Raw genomic sequence first — 20,286 nt, 5'->3', positions numbered from 1 at the left:
TAGCAGGTCCGCCGGCTTTTCCGGGGGAGGAGCTTCTTGCAGCCGGAAGCGGCGTAGTGTGTGGTTACAGTCGGTCACGTGGGCAGACACCCCCGGCCCTTTCAAAAAAGCACACTGGCCCAGAAAGTCGGGAAAGCACGTGCCACCGAGCTCAGTGAAAAGCGTTAGAGCTCAACGTACACGAAGGCGTCCGCTGCCCACGGCCCTCGCGCGCTTCTCTTGCCGCCTCCGCTCTGGAAGTGGTGAGCGGCCGCAGGCGCCGCCCGGGGGGAACTGGGATCTACTCCTTGTGTGTTCTCTCCCGCTCACGAACTACACGACACATCTGTGATGCTGCTTTACGTGTGTAGAGGCTACACCTCAAATTAGCTGTGGATTTCGTCTCCTGCACTGCCAATATGCAGCTGATCCTGCTTTGATTTTATGAAGACGTACACAGAATGTATACAGAATGTAGTATTTTGATACCATTGAGTAATCCCAATCAGAAAACTTGAGCAATAGTTAGTTTTGTTGTCAGTTTAAGATTACTTTTACCCCTTATATTAACGTTCCTTTTATACAAAGAGTTGTATATATCGACCTAAATTCCGTTGTCCGCATTTAACCTTTAAAGATGTGCATTAGCGGAATATCAGAAAAAAAAGAGTTCCTGGCTAAGAATACGTAAAATGTAAAAGCACAGCAAACTGCATCGCACTTAACCGCATAAAGCAAATCTGTTAGGAAAAAAGCACTTTTCTAAATACTCAAATGTTATCAGAATACTATGTTTATAAAAGTAACCCTGTCTCTACTAACAGCCAGGATTTGCTGTTAGACATAACTCGTGAGTTTTATATTGCGCTTTTTGGGGGAGTTCTAATCATTTCAGCAGTAGTACATTTTAAACAGCAGTATTACTATAAGCAGTGTGCTTCAAAATGTGAATTAACTTGTTGAATCTGTGGCTTTAACATCTATGTGATTAGTATATATAGTATTCAATATTTGCTCTCCATTAGCAAAATAATTCATTATGAACTTCACTAGTGCAGATTGCAGTTCTGTGAGCAATGTTTCCTATTGAATATAAACTACTGTCTAAAATATACATATCATCTAGCAGCTCAGCCTTTATCAGGAAATTCTACTTGGCAAGTTGCTGAAAAAGTGCACAAAGTTATGAAAGTTAAAGGTATGCTGCAAATAACTAGCCACTATTCTGTGTATTATTAAAATATTTACCAGTTCTGTTAAAAGCAGAGCAGAAACTAGACACTAAGGATCTCTTTGTGAATTCTTCGTTCTCTATAGTAGATTGCTGTTTATATGTAAGAATTTTATTGCTTATGTGGCATACAGTATTTATAACTATATACTTTATAGAAGTACAGTATTAAAGTCAGTGGTATGTAAACACTCTGTACATATCCTGTGAACTGTGCTCTCATATGAAATAAATATACCTGTCTTTACCACATTGACTACTTTGCTCAAAAGGGAGGAATTTTTCTCAGCCATTTTCCTTGAACTTTATATATACGGGTTTGGTGACATTTGGGGATTAATTCTTGTTGTATAAGTGGGTATTTTAATTCAAGATCTTATTTTCATCCATTTCACTTCTCTATGTAATATTTTGGCTAAAAGTAAGAAGAATGCTATTCTGAGATTACTAATCATCATTAAGAAGCCATGCAGTTATTCTGCAAGAGAGGCCCTCATGCAAAATCTTGTTGGCTCGAAAATAACACGTGAAGCCTGAATGATGATTTTCTAACCCAGAGCGAGAGAAACAGCCTGGGGGGTCAGGGGGAGGTGCAGAAGGGAAACAGGCGCACGAGGAGCCAGGCAAAAGAAGAGACTGCCTTAAAAGACCCAAAGTAAGAGACCGAGGCCAGTAGTTCCTGTGAGTATTGCCTTTTTTCAGATTGCCATTTAAAACAATAACCTTGATTCTTAAATAGTTCAGTTATGTTCATTAACCTCTGATTAAGAAGTTACAGATACAGAATAATAGGCTTTGTAAAAACTTTTTATTTTAAGGTAAATTTGTATGCAGTTATAAGAAATAATACAGAGAGATCCCAGTTTCCCAAAACTGGGAAACTACCTTTTACCCAGTTTCCTTCAGTGGCAACATTTTGCAAAACTATAGTACAATACTACAACCAGGACATTCACATTGACACAAGACCTTCCCATCACCACAAAGATCCTTCATGTTGCCCTTTTCCCGCTTCCCTCCCATCCCATGCCCCTCTCCTGTGTCCTTAACTTCCGGCAACCACTAACCTATTCTCCATTTCTACAGTTTTGCTACTTCAAGAGCGTTAGGGACATGGAATCATGTGGAACCGTTTGGGATTGACTTTTTTACTCAGCATAATTCTCTGGAGATTCATCTGGATTGCATGTACCAATAGTTTGTTCCTTTTAATTGCTGTGTATCAATAGTATTCCATGGTATGGATGTACCACAGTTGGGTTAACCATTTCCCCACCCACTGAAGGACATCTGGGTTGTTCCAGTTTGGGGCTATTATAAATGAAGCTGCTATGAACATTCATCTCAGGTTTTTATGTGCAGAGAAGTTTTCATTTCTCTGGGATAAATGCCCAGGAGTGCAATTGCTGGGTTGTAGGGTGGTTGCATGCTTGGATTTTTTTAAACTGCCAAATTGTCTTCCAGAATGACTGTACCATTTAACATTCCCATCAGCAATTTATGAGTGATCCAGTTTTTCCACATCCGTGCCTGCATTTGCTGTTGTTACTATTTTTTACTTTAGCCATTTTGGTAGTAAATATTTCACTGTGGCTTTGTGTTTCCCTAATAGCTAATGGTAGTGAACATATTTTCATGTGATATTTGCCATCTAACATCTTCTTTAGTGAAATATCTATTTGTGTCTTTTGTGCATTTTCTAAATAGATTGCTTTTTTACTATCGTGTTTTGAGGGTTCTTTTTGTATGCTAGATACTCCACCTCTGTTGGATATGTGGTTTGCAAATATATCTCCCTGTCTGTAGCTTATCTTTTCAGCCTCTCCACATAATCCATAGCCAGATCCTGAGCCCCGCAGGTCCACATTTACAGCATGAGTGATTGACACAGGAAAACCAAACTCACAAACTCATGTATAAATCAAAATGCCAATTTATTAATGTTAGAAAAGTAAGTCTAACCACATCAAGATTTAGCGAACATGTGGAAATATGGGAACTCATACACTGTTGGCGAGAGGGCAAACTGGCACATCAGTTCTAGAGAGCAATTTAGCAACATCCAGTAAGGTTCATATATTCTATCACAACCAATTAGACTTGGAGAGAAACTCTAGGACATGTGGAACGGGATGTGCGTTGTTTGTAATGGTGAAAACTAGAAAGAAACTAACCATCAAGAGGGGAATAGAGTGACATATTCATAGTGGAATACTATACAGCGGTGAAGTGAATGAAATATTAGTAAATCTCATTATGGAGCCATAAAGCAAGGTACAAAATAATACAGTATGACATTAATTACATAAAATTTAAAACATGCAAAACAATATTCTCTATTCTTTAGGGATACATACGTGTGTTAATGGTATTTAAAAAAATTTTTTTTTCAGTACAGTAAAAACGTGCTCTTTTCCTCCCTGGCTACCTGATATCTAGCAGCCATCATGAATGGCCCATTAGTTATCTGTACCAGAGTGTTCATCACTAATGCAGTGCTTCAGCAGATACAAATGGTCATAAGATGCCCTTTACCCTAGAAAGGCAACAGTACCTAAAATATTGAGACAATAAGCTAAAGTACACAAGACCACCCAGATGTCATCTTTGTCTTCAAATTCAGAACCCACTTGGGTGGTGACAAGACAACAGGCTTTGGCATGATTTACGATCACTTAAACCACACCGAGAGGGCTTCCCTGGTGGTGCAGTGGTTAAGAATCCACCTGCCAATGCAGGGGACATGGGTTCGAGCCCTGGTCCGGGAAGATCCCACGTGCCGCAGAGCAACAAAGCCCATGCACCACAACTACTGAGCCCGCGTGTCACAACTACCAAAGCCCACGCACCTAGAGCCCGTGCTCCACAGCAAGAGAAGCCACTGCAATGAGAAGCCCGAGCACCGCAATGAAGAGTAGCCCCCGCTCGCCACAACTAGAGAAAGCCTGCGCGCAGCAACGAAGACCCAACGCAGCCAAAAATAAGTAAATAAATTTATAAAAAAAAAACAAAACACCACCACACTGAGAAAAAGCTACGCACAGAATTTGTAAGACATGGCCTGTATGAGAAGAAAAAGACCTAAAGAGAACACTGAAAGGAATGCAACGAAAGATTAAAGTTAAGAGGACTACAAAGGCAAATATCAGTGCTGACAAAGATTAAAGATGGTGTAAGGGCTCGATCTGTGACAATCTGGCAGATTTTCCAACAGATATGTAGTTAATAACTACATATTTAAACAAAACTGAGTGGCCAGTACAAACATGGGTTTTCTATACTATTCATTCATTTTATATTATTAAAAATTATATCCAGAGACCCTGTAGTACATGAGTGTGTGGATAAATGGTTCTCTCTACCTAGAAGGCTATACTATAAACCAAGTTTTTAAGCAGGATTTGGCTTGATGGATACGCAGCTGGATTCAAGAGAAATAGGGGGATGGTCTTACAGCCAGCAGTCAGGAGCTAAGTGACCACAGTAGGCCACTTTCTTCCTCTGAGGAAGAGAGACATTTGCCAATCTGACCAGTACTGCATGTTCCAGGGCTTGGGTGAACCCTGCTGCAACAGTACTAGAGATGAAAACACATCTCTCCCTGGGCGCCATCCGCGTCTATCCAGTGTCAGTCTAACGGTCTTCACATGAGGCTCTGGATTGGCTTTGGGCATATCCAAGGCCTACAGTCACACACTTTCTCCACTCTGCCCCGGAACTTCAGGGATACGGTTTCAGTGGAGGGAGGCAAAGTTTCAGGTACACAAAGTGGCAGGTGCTTGTAATATTCAATTTGCATTCGGCAATGGCCCTTCCCAAGGAGATAACCAGGGGTAGGGGCCTTGCACTATTTTAGCTTTGCTAGCGCCTCGTTATCAAGGCCTCAGTACAAATGTTACCCAAGGAATGCCTGAAGGCTTAAGGCATTCCTTGACCATCCAATCTAAAAAGCCAGTCACCCTGTTCTGTTTTTATATCTATTTGAATTTGCCTTATCCGTTTATTTTTGTTTTTTCTTTGTCACTTACACTGAATATAAGCTCCATGAGAGCAGTGACCCTGAATCTGCCTCCCTGTCACCGGCGCCCGGAAGAAAGCGCCGAACCCGATTGCCTTTAATAAGAATTTGTTGGGCAGTGAGTTGCTGGATAGTTTGGGGAGGGTCGCTACGGCAGCAGCCGCTCGAGCCACTCCAGAGAGGCGAATTCGAATCAGCCCCCACGAAGGAGGACGGACACTTTCCCTGACCCCTCAGTGCTGAAAACCGGAGCAGAGGCAGCAGACACCGGGGATCAGCGATCCGAGACAGCCTCTTCTGAGCGCTCCAGACCCGAAGCAGCGGGAGGAGTTTCCGGAAGTGGAGACTGGGGGCGGTGGAAAGGCTACGGAGGCTCGGAGCTGCGGTGGGGGGACTGCTGCGGGGCTGGGCACCTGTGGGTTCCCACCACCCCACCCATTCCCGACCTAGCAACCTCTTTCCCACCCACCCATCTCCCTGGGTGGAATCTTGGGCCCCAGGCGAGCCGACTGGGCGGCCAGCGCTCCACTCCGCCGGCTGGTCTGTTTGAGGGTTGCCCCGACGACAGCCACTTCCGGGAGCAGGGCTCGGCGAATCCGGCTCGGCGGGTGCGGGCGGGCCCCGGAGGCCCTCCCGGACTGTGTGGATCGTTGCTCGGCAGCACCTGCTCCCGGGAGTGGAGGGCGGGGTCTCCGCGCACCATAGCTTCCCCAGCCTCGGGGTCTGACCTTGAGCTGCGGCCCTCAGACTGTTTCTTTGTGGCTCCTGGCAACAGCCACTTCCGGGAGCGAGTGCAGTTCCCCCAGCAACGCGAGCCCCGGAGGCCCGGGTTTCCGCCTCCCAGCGGCAGTTAGTCGGTCGGTCGTCGCTGTTCGCCGCTCATCCTGGGCCTTCTCGCCGCCTCGGCGGGACCTCCAGAGCCACCATGGTTCTGCTGCACGTGAAGCGGGGCGACGAGAGCCAGTTCCTGCTGCAGGCGCCGGGGAGCACGGAGCTGGAGGAGCTCACGGTGCAGGTGGCCCGGGTCTACAACGCGCGGCTCAAGGTGCAGCGCGTCTGCTCAGGTGCGGCCCGGCGGCGCGGCGAGTTTGCCGGCTGGGTTGGGGTGGGGGCCCGGACCGCGAGGGCCTCGGAAGGGAAGAAGAAACCGGGCCATCTGGGACGAAGTTGGGCGGGACCCACGAGGCTTTGTCGGGCAGGCCGGGGCCGAGGATCAAGTTTGCGAAGATTTGCAAAGATATGCGGCAGCCGGGCTTGAAATGGGACAGCGGGGTTCGCCAGAGATGCTTCAAGAGCTGGCGGACCGCGAGGAGAGGCTCCCGGAGCCGGCGGGGAGGGCGCACCCCAGGGTCTGGGAGCCGGGATTGGGGCGCTGTGAGCAAACCGAAATAGACCCTGTACAGAGGACGCAAGAGGCACAGAAGGGAGCCGGAAGCTTGGGCCCAAGAGCAGGTGTAGTGGATTTCAACAAGTGTGAGAGGTGGCACGACCACTGGGCCGTTTTTTCAAAGTGAATTTCCTATTTTGAGACTCTGGAGGTAGAGCAGTTTCCGGTGGTGGGCCCCCCACCTTTGGGATGGCTTTCAGAGGTGAGAAACAGTGAGCGAGCCTCGGTGTTCTTGCCTCCCTTGGTGTTCCCTTCTCCAGGAAGCAAAGCCTGATTCTCTTGTTACAGTGTTTTGATCACCGTCCTCTCGACACTCTGGAGCAGTGCCGTCCAAGGGAGCTTTCCACCGCGATGGAAAATGTTCCCAGGTTGTGTTGTCCAGTGAGGTATCCACTAAGCACAGGGCGCCGTTGAGCACCACCAAGAAACTGCGTTTTTTATTTCATTTCATTTCAACTTAAATCCAAGTAGCCACGTGCAGCTAGTCACTGCCACATTAGGCAGCGCAGTACTTGACAGGATGCTACTCAAGGTGTGGTCTAGGGTGTGATTGTGTCTATAATTATACCACGTGATTTTTGTACCATGGAGAACCCCTTAAGGGTCATGGTTTCTACCTTTATGGGTCATACGTATAGTTTCTTAGTAAAATGTACTGACTCCAAAACAAGCTCGATTAAGTGTTATTTTAAAATGAAAGCATTTGGGGGAGAAAAGGGCCTCAACTTCTTTTTCTATGAAATTATTCATTGAGATGTGGTGCTGATTGTTCAGGCATGTTAGTGAACTTAAAACCCATTCATTTGGGACTTCCATGGTGGTCCAGTGGTTAAGATTCTGCGCTTCCAACGCAAGGGGTGCGGGTTTGATCCCTGGTGGGGGAACTAAGATCCTACATGCCATGCGGCGTGGCCAAAAAAAAAAAAAAAAAACCCATTCATTTAATCTACAGTCCTTGTTATCAGCCGTGGTTCAGGCAGGCCCCAGTGCTATACCCACCGAAGACAGGGATGAATGAGACCAGCTCCGTGACCCCCAGATACTTACGGTCTGCTGGGGAGAGAGACAATAAGTATCCCATAAATAGTCCATTAAGTTCCACCATTTGTTCCATAGTATTGTATTATTATAGGCCACCTGGTGTCTTCACACAGTGCTATGGGAAGACTTAGCTCCACGTACCTCTTTCATGTGAAAGAAAGAAGGGAGAGAGAGAGAGAGAGAGAAGGAAAGAGAAGAAAGAAAGAAAGACAGTTTTGCAAGGTTGAAATGTGGATTCGTTTTGGGATGAATGTATATGGAATAGGAAAAATACAAAGCATGCATTTGAATAGTGAACATGATACTAGAAAATCAAGGTCTTGTCTCTGCCACTGTGGAAGGGCGTGAGCTGCCTTATATCCTCCCCAATGATCAGATGGACATAAATCCTTTATAAAGTTTTATATACAGTAGTTGAAGTGTGACCAGAGCAAGCCTCAGGTGATACAGCTGCAAATTAGGGAAGATGGGGATGTTGATAACGGCCTGGCCTACCTCTCAAGGTTAAATTAAATAAGTTATGTGAACACGCTTGGAAAACCATAATGCCCTATGTGGATGTGTATTCAGACCGTCAGTGAATTTGAATTTGTGCCTCCTGAGTGCCGGGAAGTATAACATAGCACAGAGGGTTAGAGCACAGAACCTGTAGCCTGTGAACGGTGGGTAAGCACCCAGACTCTCTGCTTCGGTTGACCTAGGACAGATTGGTGAGCATTTGTCAGAGGTCAAGGACAGGTCGGGCACATAGCAAGTGGCATCAAAGTGTTTGTTAAATAAAATAGCCAATGGGCAAGACGCCCGACCACTAGGGAGCTTACATTCCAATGAGGTGTAAGGTGTTACGATGATGACGGCCATACATATTGTCCAACTTTCTCTTGTTTTTAAGAAATGGAAGAATTAGCAGAACATGGCGTGTTTCTCCCTCCCAATATGCAAGGACTGACTGATGACCAGATTGAAGATTTGAAATTAAAGGATGAATGGGGTGAAAAGTGTGTCCCCAGTGCGGGTTCAGTATTTAAAAAGGATGATATTGGACGAAGGAATGGACAAGGTAATGCAGCATTTTTCTTCTCTCTGCATGCCTGAGTATAGCAATAAGTACGAAAGCAGTTCTTTAAGTTAAAAAATTGACCTCAGTATTTATATGCAAACTTATAAAATAGCGCACCATATAACTACTTGTAAAACACTAATCCAGGGCTTCCCTGGTGGCGCAGTGGTTGAGAGTCTGCCTGCCGAAGCAGGGGACACGGGTTCGAGCCCTGGTCCGGGAAGATCCCACATGCCACGGAGCAACTAAGCCCGTGAGCCACAACTACTGAGCCTGCGCGTCTGGAGCCTGTGCTGCGCAACAAGAGAGGCCGCGACAGTGAGAGGCCCGCGCACCGCGATGAAGAGTGGCCCCCGCTTGCCGCAATTAGAGAAAGCCCTCACACAGAAATGAAGACCCAACACAGCCAAAAATAAATAAATAAATAAATTAATTAAAAAAAAAAACAAAACAAAACACTAATCCAGAATGAATTAGGTGGAAAAGAAGGCATCTGTCTTCTTGCTCTAAGTTGCAGCTAGCTTTTAAATGTAATAGATGAACCATAAGAAATTACCATTTTTGTAGGCAACAAGTGATTGAAAGTCGGCATTTTCATGTGGTTCGACCTAATAGTTTGAGGGGATAATCATTGATAATGTATTGAAGGGTGTGTTTTGTTACAGTTTGCAGATCAGGGTTTATTTAGAGATTCTGTGTGGAAAGAGGAAATAAATGTCAGCCCAACAGTCTCCACTCGAATTGAGGACATGCCTCTCTTATGTACAAAGCAGCTTAGGACATGCCAGAACACTGAAGAAATTCCTCTTGTTTTAGTATATGGTTGTTTGTGTGGAATTGGAAGGAAACAGGGATGATAACCCATTTTGATAGCTTCTTATCCCTTTTAACCTGCATAAAAAACTCCATTTAAAAGACTATAATTGGGACTTCCCTGGTGACACAGTGGTTACCAGTCCGCCTGCCAATGCAGGGGACACGGGTTCGAGTCCTGGTCCGGGAAGATCCCACATGCCACGGAGCAACTAAGCCCGTGCGCCACAACTACTGAGCCTGTGCTCTAGAGCCCGTGAGCCACAACGAAGAGTAGACCGAACTCGCTGCAACTAGAGAAAGCCCATGCGCAGCAACGAAGACCCAATGCAGCCAAATAAATAAATAAATAAATAGTTTATCATGGGTTCTTTAAAAAAAAAAATAAGATAAAATAAAAGACTATAATTGATCAGTTAACAAATACCTAAGTATCTACTATGCCCTTAAAACGCTATTAGGAGCAAAAGAAATAAAGTGTCCCTATGAGGCCTTTGCATGCTTAGAAATTTTTTTTTTTAGCATTGAAGATAATAGGAATTTCTAGTATTATTTCTTTTGAATTTTAACCTAGAAAATAGTTGGTTGTCTTCCACATCTTTTCATACCTAAACCCATTCTCAATTTGGAGAGATCTTTTGCTTTTTAGGAGGAATTGCATCAATGAAAAAAATAATGGTACTTGTAAGAACAGTTAACAGTTTATTTTACCAGTTCATTATTCATCTTTAAACCAAGATAGTCTTAATCACTTTTATTTTAATACAGTTTTATATTTCTAGTATTTTCAATGGCTATGTTATTTATTAAGAATATGAAGTTTGAAAGATTTCTACCTAATTTCTTACAGCCAGCTTTCCTGTATCCCTCAGCTGAATTCCATTCTTGTACTTTCTCTCATCTCACTTCCTCCCTGACTCAGACAGAAGGGATTAAGATGTTTAAGAAGAGTTTTAACGATGGCTGTCTCTCTCCCCCTTCCCTTTTTTTATTTTTATAGCTCCAAATGAAAAGATGAAGCAAGTTTTAAAGAAGACTATAGAAGAAGCCAAAGCAATAATATCTAAGGTTAGCTTTTTAAATGAAGCCTTTCGTTCCTTTCCTTTCCCCCCTCCCTCTCCCTCTCTCTCTTTCCTTTTCTCTTTCCTTCTTTCTCTTTCTTTCTTTCTTTCTTTCTTTCTTTCTTTCTTTCTTTCTTTCTTTCTTTCTTTCTTTCTTTCTTTCTTTTCTTTTCTTTTCTTTTCTTCCTTTCTCTTTCTCTCTCTCTCTCTCTCTCTCTCGTTCTCTCTCCCTCCCTCCCTCCCTCCCTCCCTCCTTCTTTCCTTCCTCCTTCCAGAGGCAAGGGAAACAAGCATGTTTGGGGTGGGCCCTAGCTTTTCCTTTTCATAATTGTGACAGTTGTCCTCAATCCTCCCAGTTCTTTCAGGTCTGACAGAAATGGTTATTGGCTTGTGTAAATGTGGTTCAAATATGAATTGATGCATATATGATTTTGTTTCCTTAACTTTTTTTTTTTTAGTTGAAGTATAGTTGATTTACAATATTGCGTTAGTGTCAGGTGCACCGCATAGTGATTCAGTTGTGGTTTTTTCTGATTATATTCGATTTGAGGTTATTACAAGATACTAAATATAAGTTCCTGTGCTATACAGTAAATCCTTATTGTCTATTTTATGTGTTGTAGTTTGTATCCCTTAAGAACTAATGAAAGTGGAATGGGGAGATGCGAACATTGTAACCACACGCTGGATCTACAGATACCTGACTGACACAGCATGTGTTTATTACGAATTAGCTTTTTGTAATTGTCTTAAGTATTAATACAAAAAGTATTTCATTGAAGGAGAAACATACCATTGACATGCATATACTGTGAGTCTGGAGGAGAATGATTTAAGGATTTTTCAAGAATTGAACGTTTTTTTCAGTCGCTGTTATTTATGCGTTGCTGATACTAGTTGCTCCTGCCCGCCACTGCAGGCCTTCTCACTTGATAACTGCTTTTTCTTCCATTCCTCTCAATGCACTGGGCATAACTGTCATTTCTAAACCAACATTTCCCAAATTCTTCAAGCTCTTAACTACTCCTTTAAGTGCTTCAGGAAAGGCTGCCCTTCTGCCTGTTAATATAGGAAAGGCTCTGGGAAAGCCTACAAGGAAGGCTTCGGTTCGATCCAACGTTTGCAAAACGCATTTGACTGCAGAACCTTTTTTTAGAAGGATAGATAATAGCTAGTAACGTCTAGCCAAACGGGCACATCTCAGAGCACGTTAGGAGAACAGTGGCCTGGACCCTGCTCCGCCCCCTTCACTCCCCGCTCTTGCTTCTGTGGATATCCTTCCTATTCATCTGTATCACTTCTTCCCTTTGCCTGTGTGTATTTTTATATAGTCATGTCATAGTTGAGAGAGAGGGGTTTCCCAGAGGCTCCAGTCGCTTTGCTGCAGCGATTTGCCCAAAATTGCAGAGCTCTTGGGTGGCCAGGCCTCACTTCTCACCCGGGGCCCTTCCACGCTGCTTCCAAAATGCAGCTGGCGTCGCTCTCGCCTCCCTAGACCCTGCCCTGCGGGGGGCACTTAGCCCTGTGGGTCAGAACCCACTGGGCAAGCAGGGAAGGAAGGGTTCAGGTCCCAGCAGCCCCACTGTGACCAGTCCCTTGGCCCTGGGCCTGGGACTCCGCCTCCATCGCTCAGGTTCCTCAGGGGGAGAGTGGAAGACGGTGGAATATGGAAACTGGGGCTCCTTGGGGTGGGACGATGGTGTCCATGCCGCCCCTCTTCCTGAGACCCACCCTCTGCTGTGAGTGGGAGACCCAGACAGCGGGGAATCTCTGTCGTCCTGAGGCCGCACCGTGAGGTTCTGTCACCCAGCCGTGGCATCTGGTGGGGAATCCCCGCCCTTGACATTGGTGGAGTTTTTGTAGAAAATGACCCCGTGGCGCCCCCTTTCTGCGTATATTGGTAGTGGGGGGTGGAGCCCTCTGAGTGGGACAGCTTCCCTCCGGTGACCCCGGATCCGGTAGATCGTCACGCTGTCTCTACGGCATGTGCCCCTCACGGGCAGGCCTGATTTATTTTATGGGGACTTATGACTTGGAAACAGTTTCATAAGCCGCCCTGGGAGTAGGTAAGGCAGGAATATTACCTCCATCTTACAGATGAGAACGTAGGTTTAGAGGGTTTAAATCTGGGCCTCCAGGGCATTCTGCCTTCCTCCCTGGGGTGCCTCAGCGTCAGGCCATGGGTGCTGCCGGGCCCCCTGGCCCCCCCGGGACTTGGGCGTCCACGCTGATGGTCCGTGTTGTACCAGGTCACAGGACGCCTGCATTTCCTCGGAAGCAAGGATTCTCACCTCCCTTCCATGTCACTTGCCTACAGCTCGGTCCGGTTATAACTCACAGTTACTCAGAGCGGCTCCGTCTCAGATGTGGGCCCTCATGTTGCCCTCGTGGTGCAGGATCATCCATCCTTCCCTGCCCCCTCCCTTGCCCCCCAGCCCTTTGTCAGCGTGCCGCGGGTTCCCGATAGCCCTCTCCCCTACCTCGCCGCCCAGCCCAGTGGGGCCCGATGTGGCCTCTTCCCGGCTCTGGGTCTCTGCGTGGCCTGTGCTCCTGGCCTGACCTCCTGTGCTGAGCAAGCTCGGGCCTCATGGGGACTGCGGGCCCGCTGGCCCTCCCCACAGCCTGCCTCAGACCCCTCCTCTCCTTGGGCTCCTGCCCTCTCACCGTCTCCGTGGGCAGCTTTGCCTCCTGCTTTGGCAGTGAGGTCAAGGCCGTCTGGCACAAGCCCTTGGTTTTCTGTCCCCCCTGCAAACTGTCTCTTCCTGCATCTCTCTCGTTCTTCCCTCGAAACTCTGACCAGTGTCTCTTGCCCCTGGGCTCTCCCACTCCAGCTTGGCTGCATCTCCCCTTCTAGAGACCCAGGAGGAATAATGCCTTTAGTCTCTCCCGTCCCACGGCAGCATCTACTCTGTAAGCACACTCGGGCCTCTTTCCTTAGCCTGAAATCAATCCTCTGCAGCGTAACTTTCCACCTGCCCCCCCCCGACACTCGCCTCCCCCATCTTCCCACCCCCAGCAGCTTTCCCGAAGGAGAGGCCCCCAGATCCTCGGGCCAGACCCTCCCGGGTTTCTCAGAACCTGGCCTCTGTTTTCTTCCGCCACAGAAATGGCCGCCTCAGGGCCCCCAGTGACGCCCCTCCTGCAAATCCAGGGGCTTCTCCTGTCGGACTGCTGGACCCCTCTCTGTCTTTCAGCCACATCCATGAGCCTCCTCCGCCCTGGTTCCCTCCCGGTTCCTGGCTGCTGTTTTCTCTGGCTCTTGCCTCTGAAATTTGGTGTTTCTCGAAGTACTTTATCCTGACTCGCTTCTCTTTTCTTTCTGCTCTTTCTTCCTTGGCATTTTATCTTCTCTGCCAAATACAGATTCCACTCTCCACAGATAACTCTCAAATCTCTGTCCTCTACCCCAGCATCTTCCTTTACTTGCAACCTGAGTTTCCAGCTGCTTTCTAGAAGGTTCTACCTGCAAGTCCAACCAGCACTTCAAACTCAAGTTTTCTAGACCCGAGCTCATTGATTCCTCTGCCCTGTCTTCTTCACCCAAGAGGAAGCACTTCCTGCAGACTTTCCATTTCTACTAAGAGCCACTGCTGTCTCGGTTATCCAGGCTCAGTGTCACCTTCGTCACTTCCTCTCTGTCACCCGTATGCCTTAAGTCTGGTCCTGTACCGTCCACTCCCATGGATTTAAGATGCATCTTAAATCCAACCCCTCCTTTCATTTCCATGGTCACCACTTTATTTAAGGCTCCCCTGATAGCCTTTGTGTTCAGACACCAGCTGGGGGGCCTGCACCTCAGCTCTGACCCTAACTACCCAGAGCTGGCACGGACCCCGCAAGCTAAAGGATGAGGTCCCCAGCCAGGCTTGCCCGGCTTCAGGCACCAGGTGACCTGCACTCTGTCTGACTTGGCTGCAGATTTGGAGGTTCCCACCCCCCCCCCCTTCAGGTTCAGTAATTTGCTTGACTGATGCACCAAACACGCTGCAAGTGCTGTGTTTCCTGTTTTGTTATAAAGCATACAACTCAGAAACCGCCGGATGGGAGAGACCCATAGAGCAAAGTTAGGGCCAGGGGCAGGGGGTGCAGAACCTCCGCGACCTCCCCTCCTCCATGGACCCCGGGCACTCACTTTCCCGGGCACACACCTTCAGTGTGGTCTCCACCCAGGAGCTCCGCTGAGCGTCAATGTCCAGAATTTTTAATCAGGGTTTCACTGTGTGGACCTGATTGGTTAAATCATTGGCCACGTGACTGAGCTCCTCTCCAATCCCCTTCCTTCTCCAGAGGTGGTGATGGTGGGGATGCGGGGGCGGGGGGATGCGTCTGAAAGCTCCAACCTGCTAGTCCCAGCTTGGGCTTCCTGGGGAGGCCACCCCTCCCCAAACTATCCAAGGGTTCACAGGGATCACCTTGTCAGCATGAACCCAGGTCTGGTCAAAGGGTGCTGGTTACGAATAATGACAACCCTATCACTCAGGAAATGCCAAGGGTTTTTGAAGCTCTGCACCAGGAACAGGGGACAAAGACCAGATACACTCTTGATTACGTCACACCTTTCTCTGCACTCTTCAGAGCCTGCTACCAGTCTCCCCCCGCCTGGGTCCGTTCTACAGCCACTGCAAGATGAGTCTCGCAGTGTCACCACTTCTTCCCAGAGAAGCCACTCGCTGCCCATCGCCTCACTGTCATTGCTAACTCCTCAGCCTGGCGTTCACGGCCATCCCAAAACAGGCTCCAGCCTGGCCGGCCAGCAGTGTCTTCCCTTCCCCGAGCTGCGTGGGCTGCTAGCTGTTACCTGCTTTTCTTTGCTGCTGCTTGTCCTGAAGCACTCTGTTCCCTGAGATGCCGTCCCCTCTGCCCTGTTTCCTGATGCCCTCTCGTATCTGTACCGCTGGACTGGGATTCCTCCCCCCAGAGTGTCCTCTGCACTTCACCCCTCTTGGTGCCACTCATATCCTGCTTTATAACCTAGGTCGTGGTGGCCATGGCTCAGCCCCAGAAATAGACTGTAGTCACTTTGGTAGTGAGCACCATCTGATTCTTTCCGTTGCTCTGGCAGTATCTGGCACGGGTCTCGTACAAGAACTTGATTGATATTTGTTGAATTGATTAGCCGCATCGTAGATAACAGTGCCTGTAATCATTTTCAGAAACACGTGGAAGCCAATGTCTGCGTTACCATGGAGATGGTGAAAGACGCCTTGGACCAGCTTCGAGGTGCAGTGATGATTGTTTATCCCATGGGGTTGCCGCCATACGATCCTATCCGGATGGAATTTGAAAATAAAGAAGATCTGTCGGGGAGTCAGGTATGTGGCTCTTGGGGTTTCTTCCAGGTGAGTTCATTCCCTCCCCCAGCCCCCAAACAGCAGAAGCCCCTCAGATTTGACCTTTCTCTGCTGATATAGTTTGTTGCTTCATACACAGCTTTCCATCTTGCTAGACTAGGCTTCAGAGCAGAGTTGTGAATTCAGGGGAGGACCCCGAGGACGTGCTCCTGGTTGAGGGCTTGGCCCACACACACAGGGGTGGCAAGAGACAAGGGAGTCACTGAAAACATTCCCATTTTCTTTGACCACTGGGAAGCCGAAACCCTAATTTGTGCCTGTTTCTACCCAAACATATTGGTCCCTTTGCATGGAATTTTGTGTTCTAGCTTTATCTCTTCCCCCCACCACCCCAATACATTTATTTATTTATTTATTTATTCATTCATTCATTCTTGGCTGCGTTGGGTGTTCATTGCTGCGCATGGGCTTTCTCTGGTTGTGTCGAGCAGGGGCTACTCTTTGTCGCGGTGCGCGGGCTTCTCATTGCAGTGGCTTCTCTTGTTGTGGAGCACAGGCTCTAGGCACGCGGGCTTCAGTAGTTGTGGCTTGCAGGCTCTAGAGCGCAGGCTTAGTAGTTGTGGCACACGGGCTAGTTGCTCCGCGGCACGTGGGAGCTTCCCGGACCAGGGCTCGAACCCATGTCCCCTGCATTGGCAGGCGGATTCTTAACCACTGCGCCACCAGGTAAGTCCCTAGCCTTACCTCTTGCTCCTTATTATTTTCTTAGCTTTATGTTCCACTTTCCTTTGTTTTTCTCATTTTCTCATTTCTCATTTTTTCATTCCTTATCCTATGGGACAGTATCTTTTTCTCTGAGCCATCTTAAATAGGCAGGATATGCAGAAGCAAACGAACAGCCCCATTATACCTATACAGCTCTTCCTCAATTTATGATGGGGTTATGTCCCAACAAACCCAGCGTAAGTTGAAAATATTATAAGTTGAAAATGCATTTAATACATTTAACCTACCGAATATCATAGCTTAGCCGAGCCCACCTGAAACGTGCTCAGAACACTTTACATTAGCCAACAGTTGGGCAAAATCATCTAACACAAAGCCTATTTTATAATAGTGTGATTTATTGAATACTGTACTGAAAGTGAAAAACAGAACTGTTTTCTGGTACAGACAGTTGTATTGGTTGATTACTGTGGCGATCACAAGTTACTGCCGCTGCCCAGCATCACGAGAAAGTCTCATACTCTACATCACAAGGCCGAGAAGAGATCAAAATTCAAAATTTAAAGTGTGGTTTCTACTGAATGCGTATCACTTTCACACCATCATATAGTCAAAAAGTCATTAATCGAACCATCGTAAGTCAGAGGCTTTTGTATTTAAACACCCAGCAGGATCCCCGTATTCTTCCCTGGCAGTAACCTAAAAATCCATCTAAGACGGACCTTATATCATGGATGAGGGTGCAAATGAGATAGGATACCCGCCACTTCCCAGAAGTTACCTGAGTCAGGGCATGAGTTGAAACTAACAGGGAAGGTGCTGAAATGAGTGAGGGCTTTGAGTAGGGGGGGTTAGTGCTGCCCGTGGGGGAGGGCAGGGGAGGGCAGGGTGCTGGAAGCCTGTCCCACTTCCGACGTGGGGAGGGGCATTGGCCCGGCTCCCTGCCCGCAGGGCCGGACCACACCCTTGGCCGTGTCCTGACTCCCTTAAAGCTGGTTCTTACCGTGACCCCAGGCAGCACTCAGTGTCATCACAGAATCAGAGGCACAATTGTGGTGGGCAGCGAAGGAGCTAAGACGAACAAAGAAGCTTTCGGACTACGTGGGGAAGAATGAAAAAACCAAAATTATCGTCAAGATTCAGCGGGTAAGTACTGTAACATGTCACTATTTTTTACTTACTTGCAAACTGATAAAAGTTGACATTAAAGCTGAAAGATTCAAACTCTTGTGCGGACACTTTAATCCTGCCGGTCCGGGCTTAAAGTCAAACTGTCCTCTTTATGGAGCAACAAAAACGTGAAGGAAATATGGATCGATTGACAGTATCTGGAGTTTGTTTTAACTGGGGGGGAAAGGAGAGTATGCTGCGTTCATTTCAACTTTAAGAATGGGGCTTACAAGTAACTAAAAATGTTTCTTGAAATGAAAAACACAGCCCAGAGCACTGATCTCAAGTTTTTCTGAGTGCTGATAGTCTGTGAATGAGGCGGAGGGCTGGAGACCTGTAAGGACTTCGTGTGGAGCCGTATACCTGCAGGCTGCTTTGTTCTGTGCTCTCTCCTAAATCATCTCTCCATAGTTTTGGGGCAACAGGGTCCCCCCACGATTATCCCTACCCCTCCCTCACTGGACCTGCAGTGGCTGACTTGGGAATGGCTGTGACCAACACGGCACCACCCAGCCTCCACTGGGAGGGCCCAGGGCCAGAGCGAGACTGCCCTCGTGATTCGCTGTGGATGATCAGGAATGCATGACCTGTTTATCTTTAGCAGTCGGCGAAGGCAGTTGTAAGACGTGAGCTGTAACTTCCCGGGTCGTCCTTATAAGAACGCCTTAATCCGCAATTTGCCGTCCCCCCGCCTTTTCAGAGGGGGCAGGGAGCTCCAGCGCGAGAACCCATCATTAGCAGTGAGGAGCAGAAACAGCTGATGCTCTATTATCACAGAAGACAAGAGGAGCTCAAGGTACCGAGTGACTGACGGCTTCTCAGCAGAGCTGGCGCCTGGGGCGTTCACCCGCTCACCCCCATGCCTCACTCTGGGCACGGGGGCAGCTCGGGGGGCGGTGGGTTCTGCAGGATGTGGTGAGGGCACCTCCTGAGCTTCAGCCTCGCCAGGGCTGTGGGGACCCTGCCCGGTGTCCACCTGCCTTAGAGTCTGGAGGCGTCCTGCTTCTGGGGAGGTGGGGAGCGAGGAGGTCGGTCGTGGGTTCTGCAGAACGCTTTCCTGAAATGCCTTCCTGAGCAAAACACGTTTATGTCCAGAAATTGGAAGAAAATGACGACGATTCCTGTTTAAATTCTCCGTGGGCAGATAACACTGCTTTGAAAAGACATTTTCATGGAGTAAAAGACATAAAGTGGAGACCAAGATGAAGTTCACCAGTTGATGAAGCTTTCTAAAATATTAGCTCACCTTTCTTTTGGCAAAATAATAATAATAATAAGTAAAAAGGGCACCCACAACTCTCTTTGAAAGTTGTTGAAATTTCTGGTTTTCCTAGTTGTTTTTTCAGTTTGAATTTTTAAAATAAAAGTTATTCAAGGTTGTAGAACTTAATAAATACATCCTCAAAAGAATCCGCCTAAACTATTTTTATTTCAGGACGACTATCTACTAATCTGAGGTTTTTCTTTGGCAAAATACGGAAGATATAGTTACAAACATTTTTTTCTTTCTGATTGCTTTATTTTATATTCTCATAACAGCTGTTGTATTACAGGAGGTTGAAAGTACCTTTTCTCCCAGGGATCTGCTGTGCAAGTTGGCCGTCAGTGGCCACTAGAGGCCGCCCGTCACTTCCTTACCCGCATTTTTCCTGGGCCCTCCCTGTGGAACTGTCAGAGGCCCAATTCTCAATCTTGTTTCAGAGACTGACACGGGGTCTAACTGTAGCCTTGTGTCTCCCAGCTTCAAAGGTGAAGTTCACCCCCTGGCTGAGACCTGGCTGGTCTTGTCTTCCAGGTGTAAAGACTGCACCTGTGATGGAACTTGGGTGGCCAAACTAGACTAACCTTGAAACTGGACAAATTCTTGTGTAGTTTCCGGGCTTTTCCTGAAAACTAATGCAGATCCTGGTAACCGATGGTTCTCCCCGTGGGCTCACAAGAGCCTGCAGCTCTTGTCGTGCTGAGGTTGGTACCGAGGCTGACAGATGCAAACGTTGTTGGCTCAGTGACCATCTGGCCACAGGACACACTGGCTCACCTGTCGTCCTGACTGGTTTTCTAGGACATCTTTGATTTTAAATTCTCCAACTCATCACCTCTGCAAATGCTGACGTTTCAGCAGCTCAAGTACATCTCAGATTGTGCAGCCAGAAGTGGCCTAGACGTCTCGTCCAGCTACATTTGGTCTGTAGAAGACTCTTCCCCTAGTTGGAGGAAACGCATCATGCTCACTCTGAGGAAGAGTGAGGTGACAAGGACACTCCCTGCCCTGGTCTCCCTGTGCCCACTTCTCCTCGCCCACCACGGTGCTGGAGCCCCCCCTGTACTCACACAGCCACAGGGATGGGGCTGGGGGCGGGGCCGGGACCCTGGGTTCCCAGACCCGATTTCACTGTGGAGGGTGAGGACCGTCCACGTCTCCCCCAGCCCTTCACACATCAGCGAGACCCACGCAGAGTGCCCTCACCTCGAGCGGAGGCCTTGGCTCCTGGCAGAGACTAGTCCCCCT

At 47.7% G+C, this 20,286-nt stretch overlaps 1 protein-coding gene across 3 annotated transcripts; it reads left to right on the top strand.

Moving 5' to 3' along the window:
• The first annotated feature begins 5,616 nt into the window (after nucleotides 1–5,616).
• CFAP298 (cilia and flagella associated protein 298) lies at nucleotides 5,617–19,173 on the top strand. Of its 3 annotated transcripts, XM_068546975.1 has the most exons (7): nucleotides 5,620–6,292; nucleotides 8,549–8,716; nucleotides 10,530–10,597; nucleotides 15,744–15,902; nucleotides 17,622–17,753; nucleotides 18,478–18,573; nucleotides 18,873–19,173. In XM_068546975.1, exons 1-7 carry the CDS (start codon nucleotides 6,154–6,156, stop codon nucleotides 18,981–18,983), a joined length of 873 nt encoding a protein of 290 aa, XP_068403076.1. In that variant the 5' UTR covers nucleotides 5,620–6,153; the 3' UTR covers nucleotides 18,984–19,173. The 3 variants fall into 3 exon arrangements, with proteins under 3 accessions (XP_068403077.1, XP_068403078.1, XP_068403076.1); XM_068546976.1 differs by lacking the exon at nucleotides 18,873–19,173 and having other exon boundaries at nucleotides 5,617–6,292; nucleotides 18,379–18,528; XM_068546977.1 differs by lacking the exons at nucleotides 18,478–18,573; nucleotides 18,873–19,173 and adding an exon at nucleotides 18,382–18,469 and having other exon boundaries at nucleotides 5,617–6,292.
• Nucleotides 19,174–20,286: the final 1,113 nt, after the last annotated feature.

This window comes from Eschrichtius robustus, chromosome 6 (assembly GCF_028021215.1).
Source record: "Eschrichtius robustus isolate mEscRob2 chromosome 6, mEscRob2.pri, whole genome shotgun sequence".
Classification (NCBI taxonomy): Eukaryota; Metazoa; Chordata; class Mammalia; order Artiodactyla; family Eschrichtiidae; genus Eschrichtius; species Eschrichtius robustus.
This window is presented reverse-complemented; position numbering and strand designations above follow the sequence as displayed.